The sequence below is a fragment of the Pinus tabuliformis genome, chromosome 9, assembly GCF_031772625.1.
Source record: "Pinus tabuliformis cultivar Carrire ecotype Pingquan chromosome 9, CPIR1, whole genome shotgun sequence".
Lineage (NCBI taxonomy): Eukaryota > Viridiplantae > Streptophyta > Pinopsida > Pinales > Pinaceae > Pinus > Pinus tabuliformis.
Window position 1 is genome coordinate 1,473,046,404 of NC_142307.1, and position 18,496 is coordinate 1,473,064,899.

Below are 18,496 nucleotides of genomic sequence, written 5' to 3' on the forward strand. Positions count from 1 at the left end.
CATGGAGAGCAGCAAACCCATGGAGACTCCTCTTGCAGGAAATTGGAGGAAGGAAGATGCTACTTCAGCTAAAGTAATGGAGGCTACTATTTACAAGCAACCTGTGGGTTCACTTATGTACTTGGTGAACACATGACTGAACATGTGTTTTGCAGTTAACTAACTTAGTCAAGCAATGGTTAAGCCAACCAAACTCTATTGGAAGGCAGCTAAACATGTGTTGAGATACCTCAGAGGCACCACTCAGTTTGGTCTTTGGTACAAACAGATAGAGGGAGTGAAGTTGCAAGGCTTCACAAATGCAGATTGGGTAGGGAGTCCATCAGACAGGAAAAACACATCAGGAGGGATCTTTAGTATTGGGTCAGCAACAATGTCTTGGTACAATAGGAAGCAGTGATTAGTTGCACTTAGTTCAAACAGATGCAAAGTACATGTTTGCTAGTCAAGCAACTTGTGAGGCTATCTGGATGAGGAAGAACCTTATTGGTTTATTTGGTCAGCAGATGGATCCTACAGTGATTTACAGTGACAACCAGAGTTGTATCAAACTCTCTAAGAATCCAATATTTCATGATTGGTCCAAGCATATCGACATTCGATATCGCCATCTACAAGATTGTGTGCAGAGGAGAATCATGTTGCTGGAGTACATTCCTACAATGGAACATGATGCAAACATCATGTTGCTGGAGTACATTCCTACAATGGAACATGATGCAAACATCTTGACCAAGGCACTGTCAAGATGCAAATTCAAGTTCCATAGAGGCAGAATTGGGTATCTGATAATCCCTTTTTTGTTGAGAGGGAGCGTTGAAAATGCAACAAGAAAAATCCTTATTTAATTTTCCCTTGAATTAAATTAGGAGAAAAATTGTAATTCTACATCACAAGACAACTTGTATGAGTTACCTAAGTTAATTTGACTTGGTTCAATTAATTTGAGTTGAGGGTCTAACTTGAGTAATGTAGAGTGGATCCTACTTTATAGGAGCCTTGGTTGAGTTTATTTTGAGTTGTAATTAATTAATTCAGTTTATTTGAGTTAAAGCTAGTTAAATTAGTTCCAATTGTTGGAGGAACTAGTAGGAGGTCTAACAGTGGGGTGTTGCTTCATGTGTTCAACCAGTTAACTGATAATTCAGCCATAAATAATTCATGCATGTGATTTGAGAGTTACCCAGTTGAGATTGGAGTTCAAGGGCATTGTACTATCAATTGTATAATCATCCAAATTGTATAGGTAGTGCATGTAGTCAGAGGAAGGCCTATGATGGATTGCACAATTCCATTTGAGGGATCTTCCTAATTAATAGGGGCTAATTCCCAAGGAAACAATGCAAGGAAATAGGGACTTGGGCAAGCAAAAAATTGGTTAAGTATTGACCAAGGCTTGTATAGGAAGTTGTGAGACAGATAGAGATAGTGCAGAGGTTGCTCGGGCTTGAGCAAAGCATTGTAATCTTCTCATATTTTCTGACTAATGCAATATACAGATAGTAGGGGTTTTTAGTTGTGGCTTTCCCCAGGAAATCATTGTGTAATGTGTTGATTGAATTCTTTCTCTTGTATGCTTCGTGATTTTTTGATCGATTAATTGTTTCCGCTGATGAGTAGAGTAGATTCAAGTCTTTTGTTTTAGAAAATTACATAAGAAATTTGAATCTACAAGGAATTTCTATAGCTTCCCATATGCAATATCTAATGGTGAAGGTGGCAAATATTCAAAACAAGTTTCAAATGGGCACTTACCAATAGAAGTGTGGACTGTTATATTATAAGAGTGCTGTATATATACTAGATTTCATCCCAAGTGTTTGGATGCTTCTAATTGTAACCCCTCAAAAGCTGCACCAAAGTCTTGTTTACTACTTTTGTCTGCCCATCTATCTGTGGGTGGAATGTTGTAGACCTCTTCTACTTCGTGTCCTTCTCCCACAGTGTATTCCAAAATGCATTGAGAGATCTTGTGTCACTGTTTGAAATGATGCTTCTTGGTATCCCAAAGTGCACCTAGACATGTCCAAAGACCAAGTTTGCTTCTTTCTTTTTGATGGTCTTTTTACAGGGCACCAAAACACACATCTTGCTAAACCTGTCAACTACCATGAACCAATAAGTCATGTCCCTTCCTGGTTGTTTGTAAACATCCTGCAAAGTCCATGGAAATGCTTTCCTAGGGATGGGTACATGTAAGAATGATATAGACCCCGTTTCTTGTTACTAGGCTTGTTGGTACAACATAGCATGTATCCTCTTATGAACCTGGCTTCCTGTTCTTCCATCTTGGGCCATTACACATACCTCTGCAAGTTGGCCACTGTCTTCCCTACATCAAAGTGCCCTGCAACCTTTGAGGTGTAAGCGTCTCCAATCAGTTGCAATCACTCACCTTTAGGAACACATCATTTATCCAACATGTAGAGCAACCCATCTTGGAGAGGCTATTCCACTGTGCTGTCACCATCGTGCACATGACTCTCGCTCTGCAATTGCTAAAACAACTCCTTGAAGTCCTCATCCTTTGAATATGGTTCTCTGTATGCATCATGAGTGAATGGCTCCATGTGCATCAGATTTCTCGAAGCTACGATCTTTGATGTGGGTGGCCTTGAAAGCATGTTGGCCAGCTTGTTTGTGTTGCCCTTCTTGTACTTGATCACTAAATGAAATTGCTATAGAAACCCTATCCACTTGTAATGCCCGGTTTGTTGTAGCTTACTCTGGGTTTGCTGGTACTGTAGTGTGGATTACTATTTCTTTAACTGACCTTTTTCTTTAGCTTCTCAAAGGCCCTCTGCTGACCTTTCCCCACTGGAAACTCTTGCCACCTATTGTTATGGTGTGGAGTGGTGTTGACAACCTACAAATGAGACTATGAATTTCCTCAGGTATTGTGCTGCCCCAACAAAACTCCTAATCTCAGAAACATTAGTAGGCAGTGGCCATTTCATGATGGCCTCCACCTTGGCAACATCTATCTTAAGCTCTCCTACACCTATCACACACCCCAGATACACTAAAGACTATTGTGCAAACTCACACTTTTGAGAAGCTAGTAGCTGGTGCTTCTTTAAAGAATCTAGCACTTGCGTCAAATGGGAGATGTGCTCCTCCCAGGTAGCACTGTATACCCATATATCATCCAAATAGACAATAACAAAGGAATCTATAAAAGGGCGCAATATATCATTCAATAACCTCATAATTGTAGCTGACACATTACATAGGCCAAATGTCATGACTAACCACTCGTACAAACCTTGCCTGGTTTTGAGGGAGGTCTACCAGGTATCTTCATCTTTGACTTGAACCTGGTCATATCCAACCTTTAAGTCCAACTTGGGTAAGTATTTTGCTTGCTGCAGCGAATCAAATAGATCATCTATTCTGGGCAAGGGTTACTTGTTCTTGAGCATAATTTTGTTAAATGCCCTTTAATTTATACACATTTGCCATGCCCCATCCTTCTTTGGCACGATGATGACGGGTGACCCACATGGTGATGTATTCGATTGAATAACACGTTCCAGTCGCTGTTGGAATTGTTTCTTCACGTGTATAACCTAGTGTTTGTCAATGGTGAGTCCAACAAACGCTGGATCTTGTGCTCCACTTCCCTCTTGGGTGGTAGCCCTTTAGGCTCCTAGAACACATCCCTGTATGCTTGTAGCAAATGTTTTGGATGCTGTTTTTGTTTATTGGTACACCCTCTAGGGATGCCTTTGCTCTTACTAACTTTGCTACAAACTTATTTTCTTTTAAAAACAGTGAAACATACTTCTTGCTAGAACTGATCAGTTTCTTCGCTTGGTTTGCACTTACCACCGGAATTTTCGTCTTGCTTTTGTGCATTGATGGTGAATGATTTTCCATCCTTGATGAAACAGTACATGTGGGGACTTCCAAACACCACTCCACATACATCAAGGGGAACTACATCTAGTTCTACTTCATCAATAAAATCAACATTGATAGCAAATCTAATTTTGCACTATTTTGTTACCTTATTATCCGCATCCTTATTTACCCATCCTAGTGGACATGGGTTAAATGATCATGAACTTCCAATCCCAATTTTTCTACTACAATGAGATTGGGATTTTTCTACTACAATGAGATTTGCATGCAATCTTGAGTCAAATAAAGCATCAATCTTTGTCTTTTTAATCTGTATCTTTATATGGAAGAGCCTGGTTCGTTTGTTCTCTTCTTTATACACATTCTTTTGCACTGATGTAGAAACGATCTTCTCATCTGCGTTGGAGCTGCTTTCAACCTGGTTACTTGAATCAATGGCCATGCGATTCTTCTTCTTATTATCTTTTTCTTTTTGTTCTTTGGGTTAAGCTCTCGACGCAACTTCCAACACTTCTCTTCTGTATGACTGTCGTTGTTATGGTGGTTGATGGGATCTTTGCATTGGTGTGTTGTGGTTGTCGTCTTTTTATTTTTTTCCTCCTTTTTGCTTCTTCTTTCCCTCCTTAAAAGCATCCTGGTGCTCCTTCAGCTTCAATCCACTTGATTTCCCTTTCTTCATGCCTATGTTCTCTAGGTACTGTGCCTGTACACAAGCCTCATCCACAGATCTAGGCTTTAACAACATCACTTGCTTCCACAGATGGCTTTGTAAATCCCATAGATACTTAAGGTGTACATTTGGGTTCTTTGGGGAGATACCCATCATTATGGCCATGTTTCTAAAATCTATGGTGTACTACTGTACAATCTGCCCCTATTATTCCCTGAAGTAGTGTCACTAGATTCATTGGTCCTCTGCAATACCCAATAGGGTAAAATTGTGACTTTGGGTTCTAAAGTTCTCCCACTTAGTCACTAGAGGATCTCCCTTCAACCTTAAGATCTTTGTGTGGCTTTCCACACTAGGTCAGTGCATGGCCCTCTAATTTCAGCGGCGCAAATGAAATCTTCTATTCTTCAGACTTCCTCTATGTGATAAACAATGAAATAAACTTTTAATTGCTGCAACTAGTGATTTAGCTTCAAAGTGTCGTTCTCACCTTGATACAACTTGATGTCGACCTTCGCTTCCATTTTGAATAGGCACTGTGAATGGTGAAAAAATGTCTCATCAAAAAGACACGTCCCCAGTGAAAAGGTACCCCCACTTAGGTATTTATATGGGGCGCTTCATTTGTAATCATCCATCTGGTTATATTCTGTTTCTCATGAATTTTATATATTGTTTTAGATTATCCACATGGATTTCTATACATTGATTCAAATATTTTGGACACTCGTGATCTGAAGCGGATTGATCGATTCTCTAGTTCTTTTGCACCAGTGTCTATCTTGAAGACTCACAAATTTTATAGGTTGAAATAAGACCAATTCGGTTTGTGATCTTTAACCTAAGATAATTTTGTTTAGCTTTCAACCTTGAATGTTTATGACCTTCCAGCACAATTGAGGTTAGTTTTTGTATATGTACGCATACTTATAACACTTCCTACATTTAAAGACTAATATCATTTTGCAAAATTTGAGCCCAAACTATTCAGGGGGAAGTTATGGCAATTGCCCTAGGATATCCTGTACTCAAATCTAAATTTGTACATAGTTTCCAAACAAATTTCTAGTGTTGTTAAATACCTTGTTCATCCAAAAGTAACAAATTCAACAACATATCCAAACAAGCGGGATAAATGGTTTCTCCGTAAGTGAAGGAAATAATAGAATCAATTAGTGTAATGGTTGAATTATTGTATAATGATAAATAGGATGTTAAATCAAGGTGATAGTACCAGGTGATAAATTGTCATAGGATTAACATATCGTAATGAAGTGCCATATAACATCAATAAATACGATCAATACATGGTACTTCTTAACGAGGAATTTATGATGTTTTTGACATTAATCTAGTCAGTGGTATAGTTGTTTGTCTTCGCCGAGAGGTAATGTTGTATGGTTGTCATTTTCATCATTGAATAATACCATTGACCTTCTCTCAACTGCTTGGTGTAGATATTCAATGTTGAATTTTTATATGGTATAAAAGCAAGGGTGTAAAGCATCTGAGAAACACAGTAGGAATTTGGGAGAAAAATATTACAAAAGGTAACAAAGATTAGAGCCCCATTAATAGGGCATTTGGGAGACAGTAGAGTTTGAATTTGTGTTTGGTAGCGACCATTAAGAAATTGGTTGAGTACAAAATTGATACTGTGATGGGATTTTAGCACCAAATACTGAAAAATGTGATTGGAGTTATGAATGTCAACAGCAGTTGAGGCTATTTCAACACGTGAAGATAATTTAGTGATGTATTCACCACAGGGTTAATGTTACTATGTTTTAGAGTTTAATAATGAGCTAAATTCTCTTATTTATTTATTATTATTATTATTTTTAATTATATCTAAAGGATCATGTGAGTGAGAAACAAACGTTTGTGCAAGGGGATCAAGTCAATGCATAACGTCAGTGTCACGGGAGGCATGAAAATGATGCCACTGTTGTTTAAGGATGTCTGGAAACAAAAATAGCATTTAAATGTAAAGGCAACAAGCAAAAACACATGATGAGTAGTCCAAGGTAAAATTAAATTAAAATTTTGTGCTCTTTCAAAAGTTGGAACTTCACCTCATATAAAAAGTAAATTATATTGAGACTAGCAATTATTAATAGTTTTGGGGATTTCTGCAGAAAGGAAGTTTCAATTTGTTGTTTGTTGATATGACATTGGTTTCTACCTCTACTGTAGAGGTGAGAGAGGCTAGGGTAGGCAAGCCAAGATAGATGGAGCATGACAAAAGCTCACATGAAAAATATTGGCAGAAACTAGAAGAAAATGAACGTCTAATTTTGATTCATTAATTGCATTGGTTCAAACAGTTCTGATTTGCATTAGGCATGAATGTTGAACAAACTATTGTTGGAAATTGGGATATGTTGTCAAAATGCGAGAATGAAAACGGATATGTGGACAGTGTAGGGTGGTAATTGTTCAAAAGGATGGTTTTTCGATTCAGGGGTATCAAATCATATGACTAACAAGAAACATCGGTTTATCTCATTTGTTGAAGATAAATCAAGATTGGAGACTGTTGCTTTTGCTGATGACATGGCGCTCGTTTTAAAACGGCACGTTGATGTTCAGAGCAGATCCACTGATAGTGAGAAGTTCACTTTCTACTTTCTAGTATGCTCCTTGTATTCTTGGTTTGAATCTAAGCCCACATGTTGAAGTCTTGTTCAAAGCAAGTGTGTGTCTAGTGAAGGACAAGAGGAGCGAGAGGATTATTGCTTCATGACTCTAGGAGCATGGGCTGTATAAATTTCATGAGGTGGTTGTGACAGATTAACATGTGTTGATGGTTGGAGTAGATTTCAGTGACAGATCACTTTGGAATCAAAGTTATGGATATCTAAACTTCAAGGTTGCTTCCCTTTTGAGTAGGTTATGGATGACCTTTGGTTTGCATCATACTCAAGAAGTGGAAGGGGTGTGTATGCAACATGTTTGGCACAGGAAATTTACAAGGAGGTTTTTGACACGAGGAAAAGTTTGGAGAGCCAAAAAGATGTTGGAGCTTGTATATTTTGAGATATATGGTCTAACGAATATGCCATTTACCAAGTATTTTGTACATTTAGTTTATGTTTTTTCATAAAATATGTGGATTTTCTTTCTCAAGGAAATGTCAAATGCATTAGAAGTGTTTATACATATATAATGTTGCAGTTGAACATAAATTTGGTAAGAGGGCTCTGCAAACATATAATGGAGGAGTTTTTCTTCAAACATATATGACTAAATCCATTGGGCTAGCTTATGTTGTTGAGTGTTTTGAGCTTCATGCAGGAGGTCTTGGGGGCTACTACCTGGGTTGGCTGTCTCTTTTGGATGCCTCACTAGATGTCCCGACTCCCGACTTCCTACTGGGTCAAAGGCTATAGTCAGTATATATGGGGTTTACATTTGTTACATTCTGCAAAATGCGGGGAAATGCCTGGGGGCTTCCCCTGCCAGCACAGAATTTGATATATGATAATTTATTGTATTTCTTATGTCATTTTTGAAAGTAAAATGAAGTTAATCAAAATGAAATACACCACGATCAAGGTAACCATAGATCGTCATCCTAGAATCCACATAACATGAAGCTATGTTTCCAACGGTAATTGTAGAAGTTTTGTAAATCTGAAGGTAACAAAATCATAAAAGTCAAGACACCATTGCAAGCCACTAGCGAGGCTTAAATAGCTTATGTTTGGTCTTCTACTTCCATGCGTTGCAAAAATGCATCACTATCATCCATGTCACAATCAATATCATTGTTTGAATCCTATCCCTCCTGACTGATGCTTAATGCATCTCGAATTAATCTTTGCTCCATGTTATCATCATTATTGCCATCTATTCGAGAAGCATCCTCCAGAATGACATCCCCATCGTTGTCTGAAGACTTATGCTGCACACAATTCTTGCAAATTTCTTAATATCTGTAAGACCTGAAGATGAGAACGTATCTACCTTGGACTGAAATTCAATTATACAAAACGTTGTGTAAACCAACACAAATGCAGTTCAAAACATTGTATCACATTGACTGCCTTCCTCCCACTCCTTGTAACCAGGTGAAACTTGAAAGCAATACGACCAAAAGATTACCGAAGCTGGATTCAGATGTCTATCAATTAACACATGTGTGGTTCTCTCTGTGCCAGTAAACAAGGATGCGACTCTTTCATAAATGAAGTATAAATTTTAAGTAAAAACAATTGCACAGCAGCAAATATGTTATTTTGTTTATAGAATGTGTTGTTGCCATATATCTGACATTAAGATACTATGATGCAGGCAATGATGAAAGATCAATTTGCCAATTATGTTGTACAGAAGGTTTTAGAGACTTGTGATGATCAACAGCGTGAACTAATTCTTTCTCGAATCAAAGTGCATTTGAATGCACTGAAAAAATACACATATGGAAAACATATTGTTGCTCGAGTTGAGAAGCTTGTTGCAGCTGGAGGTAAGCTAAGATGAACAACCTAACTATTGCTTATGATTATAATTATATAATTTTTGTGAAAATAATAAATATATCAACTGGTGTATGCCTGCTTGCAGAAAGGCGTATTGGAACTCAATCAACATATCAGTCCTAAAATTCTAGGATACATATACATGAGGATTTGTACAGATGGGGAGGTTGGTTATAAACCATTTCCAATCTTTTAAATTGGGTCATGGTTGCATTCTAGTACTGGTGTCTTTAGATTATCTTGATGCTTCAAGAAAAAGGTGCAGGCTAATGTATATTCATATACTGTAATAATTCTGCTTGTACTGGGTTGTACATTCTGTAGTTTGTATGAACATAGGGTTAAATATTTTAGGAAAAGCGGAGTTGATAATGAGGCTTTTGTCTCAGTCAATTATGATAGAGGAAAGTATCAATTATCTGTTGAACAGGATATATTTGTGATTATAGAGCATACTTGTTACCTTGCAATGGTTGGTACGAGTAACTAATTCTGTAAAGAAGAGGGATTGGTAACATAACTGTAAAGATGAAATATACTTGTGGTATTTGAGCCAAGCATTGGCTACAAGTTTTGCACTTTATTTAATACTCTGCTTTTTTTGTTTCTTTTATTTCTCTGTAAGAAATGCTTTGGATATTGACTTGTGGAAACCAAGTTCACATTCTTTTCTCAACTTAAGAGTCTTAATTTATAAGAAATATTTTCGCTGTCATAGCAGAGGGTTAAGCATTGTTATATTTTGCACTTGTGTCTTGATTTCATGGAATCTTAATGGAAATCTTTATCGAGGGAAACAAAATGTTGGATCGTCCATATCTTCTGAATTCAAGAAAGTGCAAGTCTGTTGCCAGAAAACATAAAGTGAGAGAGAGAAAACAGTTACGATCCTCGTACGGTATCTTTATATTGTTAAAGTTCAAAATCTAGGGATTCTCTATGGTGCTTGAAAATATGAACAGATATTCATAATCTTTCCCTACCTCTGCATTCACTTCGAGATTTATATCTGAACTCCTCTCTGCATAAATTGTCATTATAACAGAAGTTGAGAGTATATGGTTAGATCAGCTGCTGTATTGGAATTCAGATAGGATGATACCCTAGACATTAACATTGTATATTACCTGCAATGATTGTGGTAGAAATATAATTGCTGAGTATGTGCAATGATTTTCTCACTTGTTTCTAAGGAGGGCATAGAAGGTGACCCTGTTTCCCATGGTTATGTCTATTACTGGAATTCTTCTGGTAGAATTAGGAATTCATAATGTGGTTTTCTTATTGTGTTTATGTCTATTACCAGCAATTCCTCTGGTATAACTAGGAATTATTCTGTTGAATGATTTCCTAATTTATTTCTAAGCAGGGAGTAGAAGGAAAGCAAGTTTTTCTTAGTGTGCGTGCCCTTTTTTACTAGGTGTGATACATTGCTACAAGGTCTCATAGTCAGATACCTGGTACTGGGGTTTAGTTTTTTTAAAAGTTATCATATAAGATGAGGCACTGTACATTTCAATTATTCATTTCTCACTGATTGGTATACCTGAGTGTCAGGTTTTTTTTTTCCAAGGAAAGAAATCAGCCTCCCTCTCAGCCCAAGGGCTAGAGTGAGGTTGGTGGTATTAGGCTAGCCCACAGGTATACTCACTTAAGAGTTCATAAGGCTCAAAGCCAATACTAGGTGTGCATGCCCTTTATTACTAGGTGTGATAGATTGCTACAAAGGTTTCATAGTCAGATACCTGGTACTGGGGTTTAGCTTTTTTAAAAGTTATCATATAAGATGAGGCACTGTACATTTCAATTATTCATTTCTCACTGATTGGTATACCTGAGTGTATTTCAATTATTCATTTCTCACTGATTGGTATACCTGAGTGTCAGTTTTTTTTTCCAAGGAAAGAAATCAGCCTCCCTCTCAGCCCGAGGGCTAGAGTGAGGTTGCTGGAATTAGGCTAGCCCACAGGTATACTCACTCAAGAGTTCACAGGTATACTCATTCAAGAGTTCACAAGGCTCAAAGCCAATACAGCCACATTCAATATGCACAAAGCTATTACAACAATATTTATCAAGGCATTATAGCTCATCATGTCACTGCCAGGGATTTGAACATGGATGGGGAAGATAATAGCCATTTCTCTCAACCACCAGAGATAACCCCAATTGACTGGGTGTCAACTTATATTGTCATACATTTTAAAGACTTAGCAAATTCCCACGTTCTACTACGAGTTTTAGTCTTTTAGAGAGGAATGTGCTCTCAAGGTTCTGAGGCACACCCTTTGGCTTCCACAATTAATTAAGGTCGTTCCCATTCTTCACCACCAGATCAAGGGAATGCCATATATTGTTGATTAGTCATTGTTGAAAAGTACCAATCTAAACTAAAAGTATGGGAACTTTTTGATGCATTAGCAATTAACTTCATACTGCGGATTATGAAGTTTTGAAGGTGAAACATCTAAATTACGGATTTGATGGATCATTGTTATTGTTGCTTCCAGCCAATGGCTGTTGAATGTTCGTGAATGAAGGGTAAGATAAAATTTTGAAACGCAGAAACCGTTTAAAGAACTGGATCCGAGGGAGGCAAATCAATTCACGTCCTGCAAAAGATGACTTAATTAGCTGAGGTGCATGTCATCTTGTTAATGATTCAATGCAACCACCATTTCTATTAATTTCACCAATTGCACATCATGGACAGATCTCAAAAAAACATATAGTGCCTTCTGGCGCTGTATATGCTTTGGAGAATCCAAAGAAACTAATTCTAAATAGTTTGAGAGAGAAAATACGCTTTTTATTGGACAGCAGAGGTCCTAATTATGGCAAACTATTATCCCAAAGAGTTCCTTGTTTTCTAAAACCTAGTGGCATGTTAGATTTCCCATGTTTGAGTTTCAAATATTAATGCTTGCCAAACTGTGGCAAATAATTTGAAAGTGCTCCTCAATCTGCTCAGTGAAAATCCTTGAGTTGTTTCTTCCCAATTACAGAATACCTATCTTAAATGAAGACGTACGTATTGTTTACTATCCAACTGATTAGTTTTCCAAACCATACGAAATCTTTGGGCGTGAATTTGTTGCGTTGATGTTGCTGATCGTGACAAGATTAGACTGCCCATGTGTTCATAGATGCGAACTCAATGTTACGTTCTTGCCAAAAAAACCAATCTATATGGAAAGTGTGCAAAATTTTTGATGCATTAGCAACTGACTTGATACTGCAGATTATGAAGTTTTGGAGGTTAAATATCTAAATGACTGATTTGGCGGATCATTATTCTTGTTGCTTTATCTGAGTGTTACTCAGAAACGGAGAAACGCTTTTAGAGAACTGATCTGAGGAAGCAAATCTATTCACATCCTGTGAAAATAATTTAATTAGTTGAAGTTCATGTCGTCTAATTAATGATGCAAGGCAATCACCTTTTGTATCAATTTCACTAATTGCAAATCATGGACGATGCTCTTAAAAAGTAAATAGTGCTTTCTCATGCCTTATATTTGAGTATCTAATAAACGTAGTCTTAGCTACTTTTAGAAAGACGCTAAATAGTTTTCTGAATGAATGAAAGAAATTTGAATATCCACGAGACTAAAAATAGTCTACTAGCCTCCCTACTTTTCTTCTTTTGCAATTCAATCATTTTCTTACTTAAATTAATGATGAGCTGATTCAACCTTCTAACTTCGTAACTGTCTCTGATGTCTGAAAGCATCACATTTCAGTAAATAATATGATCTTTTACCATTCGGTAAATATTACTTTTGAAGCTTAGAATAACATTCAGAAGCATTGGCATGAGAAAATTGAAGCTAAAGATGAGAATATAGAACACCTGCAGGCTAGGTGGATCAATTTGATAAATGCAGTCCAGGTATCTGATTATCAATTTGATAATGCAATCCAGGTATCTGATTTCACTGATAGAATAACATTCAGAAGCATTGGCATGTGAAAATTGAAGCTGAAGATGAGAATATAGAACACTTGCAGGCTAGGTGGATCAATTTGATAAATACAGTCTAGGTATCTGAATTATCAATTTGATAATGCATCCAGGTATCTGATTTCACTGTTTTTCTTGTGGAGCAAGCAAAGGTGGTAGACTTTTAGGGCATATAGTTTAAGTTTTTTTTTTATCTGGATTCTTGGTGGCGAAATCATCATCAAAGAGTTAGACTTGGGGCATATAGTTTAAGTTTGTTTTTTATCCTGATTCTTGGTGACCGAATCATCACCAAAGAGTTAGGATCTAAGTGACAAACATAATTACTATTTTTCAGTGTTTTCATTGTCATTATAGATGATGGCTGTTGAGGATTACTTCCTTTATTGTGATTATTTTCTGCAACATCGAAACAGTGGGAAAATAGAGGAAAATCGGATTCAAGGGCTATATCGAATCCAAAAACAACCAAATCATATATGCATATTTTGTACGAGGTAAGAGTCGTATGAGGGAAAATTATGAGGTGAGGAACTCTTCCATGAATGCATGTTGAGATATGCAAGAATGCTTGAGAGGTGGAATTATATCGGGCTTATAATGGAAAAAATAAAATATTGTTTATAAAGATATGTATTTTTGTAAGTACACTCAGCCAAATTGCATTTAGAATCACGGTTTTGGGATAGACCAAACTTATGCTAAAAATTAAAATACAATAGCTGTCTGTAAATAAAGAAAACTGTTCGCGAAGTAAGTATTTTATCTTAACGAATGATTACTTGATAAATGCGATTGTGAACGTGTTTGTAGGGATGCAATGGCTTGCATATGAACTTCTGCATGTTTTATGAGCAATCAATTAAAGGATTAAAAAATCAGAGGGATGGTAGGGAATAAAATTTCCTATGTTAAAAATTAAAACACGATATATATTTTTGCAAATTAGGTTTTTTTCTTTTCTTTTCTTTTTAATTATAGATTATATTAGAGGATGATTGCTTAATGAACATGATTGTGAATGTATTTGTAGGGATGCAAAGACTTGCATATGGGCTTTTATATGTTTTATGAGCAATTAATTAAAAGATTCAGGATGATTGGGAATAATAAGAATAAGATAGAGAATAATAATTTGGTTCATGTCCCTTGTCTTAAGAAGTGAAATCCATTATATCTCATGTACTCTTCAAATGCAAAAAATGCTGTTGTATTCATCTCACATTGAAGTCTCTTGAATGAGGCCACAAAGATTTGACCAATTTCTTGAAATGGTAGAGTACATTCTTATATTCATTTCACACTAAAGTCTCTTGAATGAGGCCATGGAAGCTCATTCCTCTCTAAGGGAAAAGTAAAGATACTAAAGTTTCTCTATATTTTGAAATTTCATTTGAGAATTGCTATCTTGGTTCTCTTTGGCTTTAGCTAATTGGCATGGGTTCAAGGCTTCAATGCTCCATCTTAGATAAGGTGAAAGATATAACCATATTATCTACAAGGGAAAGGAAAAGAATGGAAAATAATGCCAAGCCAAGTATTTGAACAAATGATATTTATAGATAAGGTAATGTAAGGGAAAGTAAGGCCAATTATCCAAGTGTTTTTACCATATGAGTTAAGGGCGTAGGCCTTATTCGAGAGACATTAGTGTGTGATGAATATAATGACGTGCTTTACCATTTGAAGTAGGATCTTTGTGGCCTCGTTTGACAGATTTTAGCGCGAGTCAAATATAATGATGTACATTGCCATTTAAAGCGATTGGTTTGTCCTACACAAGATGTAAACAATGGTTTCCGCTTCTTATGCAAGGAACATGAACCATTTTATTTCCTACCATTCGTTTGCTTTCCAAGTCGTTTAATTGATTGGTTTAAAGAGAACATAGCATCTTGTAGAAGGCTTTTGACCATGCCTTCCAACTGCATGATTATTGCATTGTTTTGTCATATTTGACTTCATAAGCCTTTCTTGGGTAGGATAATCATTATCATTGTGTCTCACATTTCAATGAAAATTATAGTATTTGTTTGGATAATTATAGTATTTGTTTGGATCATTAAGTAGAGGAGACCCTTTAGTTTTCTGGTGAGAAGGGTTTGCATAAATCAATGGCATGAGATTGTCTCACACATTGAAGGTCTCTACCATCTCATCTTTGACTCTCTTCATTGTGATAATGCATACGTGATAATTAAGACTTTGAAAATAAACTAAGGATGACTATAACCACACTTTCACTACTGAAGCCTAACCTTGGCACCGACTTGTACTAGCTAAAATACACAATGTGCATTGTTGTTGCTTTTATATTCTTTGCAAGGATGCCTTTGATGTGCTTATATTTGGTACTTTGTTAGATGAATTATGCAAGTTTGTCTTGTTCAACAAAGGGTTTATTGAAGTTCGTAAGTTGGTACTTGAAATGTGATTTCAATGGAAGGGGGTGTTGAAACAAAGACATGGTATAAAATGAGCCATGGCTCATAGAATTATGAATAGATCTATTATAAACATGATAAATAAAGGCAAGTTGACATCTGTTGTGCTGTACAACCCCCATTTATGGTGAAAATCCTTTAGATAATAAATGGGGACCCTTTAGAACATAATTTAGTTTAAATTCATTAAAATCTAAATAAAAATTCATTTACCCCGCTCCAAAGTGAAATCGCGATATGCAAAGAATCCATGAATATTCCTTTTGGTCAAATCCTGTTAGATTTTTCGCATTGCAGAAAAGCAACATAGCATGTTAAACCTTATTTTTACGTATTGCGATATGACAACGGACTTGACAAACAAATTAACTGTAATATCAAAACATTTTCGCATCCGTCCGATCACAATCTCACAAATCGAAAAATCAGAAAATTGACAATCAAACTATTTGTGTGACATTGTAAATTGCCGATTTGCAAAAAAAGGTTCATTAGCCTGATTGAAACTGGAGCTCCCGCGCGACTGACCCCTGACTGGTTCCCCGCCTCCTCCAGGCCCCGCCTGGTAGCTCCGCTGCTGGGTCTGCCCCTGCTCCTGCAGGCCCTCCTGGGCTTCTCTCCCCAGCACCGCGGTCCCTCTCGGGCCTCCTGCCCGGCCCCAGCTTCGGGGCCTTCCCTCACCCTTTTTCGCCTCCGCTTTCATCTCCTGTCGGCCTTGTGCTGGCTCTCCTCCGCCGCCATGCCTGGGACTGATCCCTCCTCGTCCCCAGACTTTGAAGATAATGAAAAACTCTTCGCGTCTCTCATTCCTGAGAACGCCTCCTCAAGAATCCGCCCCTCTGCATCAAAGTTTGTCAAGAAACTAGAAGAAATTCCTGAAGTTTCTCTTCCTCCCAGTCTCCCGAGGAAGGCTGCGATCGCTTTAGCTGAGAGGGGTCTCGTTGGCCAGTTTACTGGCCTCTGGCCTTCGCCCAGAGTAGTCCAAAAATGGGTGGAACGTAACTGGAACGCGACAATACAAGGGAAAATAGCTATCAGATTCTGTGGAAGGGGCTTCTATACTTTTCTTTTCGAATCAAAAGAGGACCGGAACCTCATCTTCAGAAATGGCCCCTACTTCATGGATTCGAGAGGTCTCTACCTGAACAGATGGTCGCCTGACTTCGATCCGGAAATGGACATCCCAAATGCAGTCCCGGTCTGGGTCCGTCTGCCTCACCTCCCTCTCCACTGCTGGGGGGACGAATCTGTAAAGGCCATTGGGAACGCGGTTGGAAAATACATTGACAGATGCGAACCAAAGGAAAATATGCACGCCTGTGCGAGGATCTGCGTTGAAGTCGACCTAGGGAAAGGCCTGCCGGAAGCCATCAAGATCAAAGTGGACCAATGGACACATATCCAACAGCTAGACTACGAGCAACTACCTTTCAAATGCAAGGTATGTCACGAATATGGACATTTTGCAAATAGATGTAGTAAGTTAAAAATAAATGAGTCTAATGAAAATGCTGAAACCTCTGAAGGCTCATGGGAGCAAGTAAAAAAGAAGAAATCAAACCCCCATCAAGGCCCAAGCTCCAAGCCTCCTCCGGAATCCCAAGCTGCCCCTCCTCCTCCCCCTCCTATCTCAACCCAGCCTTTCCCCTCATCCTCCAACCCTTTCGAATCCCTGTCAGTTGAAGATCCCCTTCCCCCCCTCCCTCTCCCCGGGCCACTGCCCTCGCAGTCATCCCCTCTCCCTCGCTGCCCCCATCCTCCCCCCTCCAACAATAGAACACATTCTCACAAGAAACAAAATGAAAGAAGCAAGTCTCACCTCTGATCCACCGAGAAAAGCAGGTAGGAAGTCAAACAAAGAAATAAGAGATGAAACAACAGCAAAAGAAATGGCCACTGGAACTCAGCAGCCGATGGACTCATTCTTGGACAAACAAAAAGGAAGTGGGGAAAAGCCAAAGGAGAAGAGCGGGGCTCATCAAAAAATCAGTAAGTAATGATATTGGTCTCTTGGAATTGCAGGGGGCTGGGCTCCTCCCTAAAATCAAATGCAGTCCGGGATCTAATCAATCAAGAGCAGCCAGATCTCTTCCTCATCCAGGAGACCAAAATGTCTGACCAAGACTTTCAAAACCTCACAAAAAGATACAAAAATTTCACAGGTACAGCTACAGATGCAGTAGGTGCCTCAGGAGGAATAGGAACATTATGGAACAAGAGAAAATGGGACCTCACCAGCCAAAAATCTTGCAACTGGTGGGTCAGAACAAATCTTAAAAATAAAGTCTCAAAAGAAGAATACACCATCTTCAACATCTACGCCCCGAACCACTACAGGGATAAAGCTTACTGCTGGGACTCCATCAACTCAGAATTGCAGGCCTCTCAAGACAGGAACATATTTATGGGTGGAGATCTGAATCTAATAAGGAACATCGAGGAAAAAATAGGTGGGAATTTCCTCGCTGACCCTTCAAGAGACTCCCTGGAAGCAATAATAGAAACCCACAACCTCATTGATATTCCCCCTAACAATGGCAAATTCACGTGGAGCAACAAGAGAGCTGGAATCCACAATATCAAAGAGAGACTGGATAGAATATTAATTCATGAAAGAATTGTTTCAGGCTTCTCCTCAGTCAAAAGCAAAATAGTTCACGCCTCAGCTTCAGACCATAAGCCTGTGGTTCTGATCCTCGACAATGGAAGAAACCTTGGGCCCCTTCCCTTCAAATACAACAAATCTTGGGACTCTAAGGAGGATTTTCGAAAACTCATCAAAGACCATTGGGCGACGGAAGTCATTGGCTCGCCCCACTACATATGGGAAACAAAATTAAAATCCTTAAGAGCAGCAATAAAACAGTGGGCCAAAGAGAACGCAGCAATGGAAAATAAAAAAAGAGCAGAGCTACACAGGCAAATGGAACAGTGGAATCAGGAGAAAGAGGATAATCAACTCTCAAAGGAAGACCAATCCCAGGAAAACGAAATGTTCAGGGAACTCTACAGGCAAAATAGAGTGGAGGAAGAAGAACAGAGACAGAAATCGAGGTGTCTTTGGCTCAGA

General features: G+C 38.2%; 2 protein-coding genes across 2 annotated transcripts in view; both read left to right on the forward strand.

The window, feature by feature from the left end:
- Positions 1-9,251, forward strand: part of LOC149154177 (pumilio homolog 1-like) — a 60,946-nt gene extending 51,695 nt beyond the window's left edge. Inside the window, exons 8-9 of the mRNA XM_089445842.1 lie at positions 8,831-9,005; positions 9,104-9,251. Coding sequence (XP_089301968.1) covers positions 8,831-9,005; positions 9,104-9,141 — 213 coding nt within the window. The 3' untranslated portion in view covers positions 9,142-9,251. The remainder of the gene's footprint in view (positions 1-8,830; positions 9,006-9,103) is intronic.
- A 6,914-nt stretch (positions 9,252-16,165) lies between these two features.
- On the forward strand, positions 16,166-17,544 carry LOC149154178 (uncharacterized). The gene is made up of 2 exons (XM_089444068.1): positions 16,166-16,867; positions 17,449-17,544. The coding sequence occupies exons 1-2, from the start codon at positions 16,166-16,168 to the stop codon at positions 17,542-17,544; spliced, it is 798 nt and encodes a 265-aa protein (XP_089300194.1).
- The last annotated feature ends 952 nt before the right edge of the window (positions 17,545-18,496 follow it).

Excerpts from the sequence above, each read along its gene's own strand:
- LOC149154178 (XM_089444068.1), top strand. The coding sequence starts at position 16,166 with ATGCCTGGGACTGATCCCTCCTCGTCCCCAGACTTTGAAGATAATGAA. Across the intron at positions 16,868-17,448 it reads AACTACCTTTCAAATGCAAG|GGGGCTGGGCTCCTCCCTAA; the intron begins GTATGTCACGAA and ends TTGGAATTGCAG.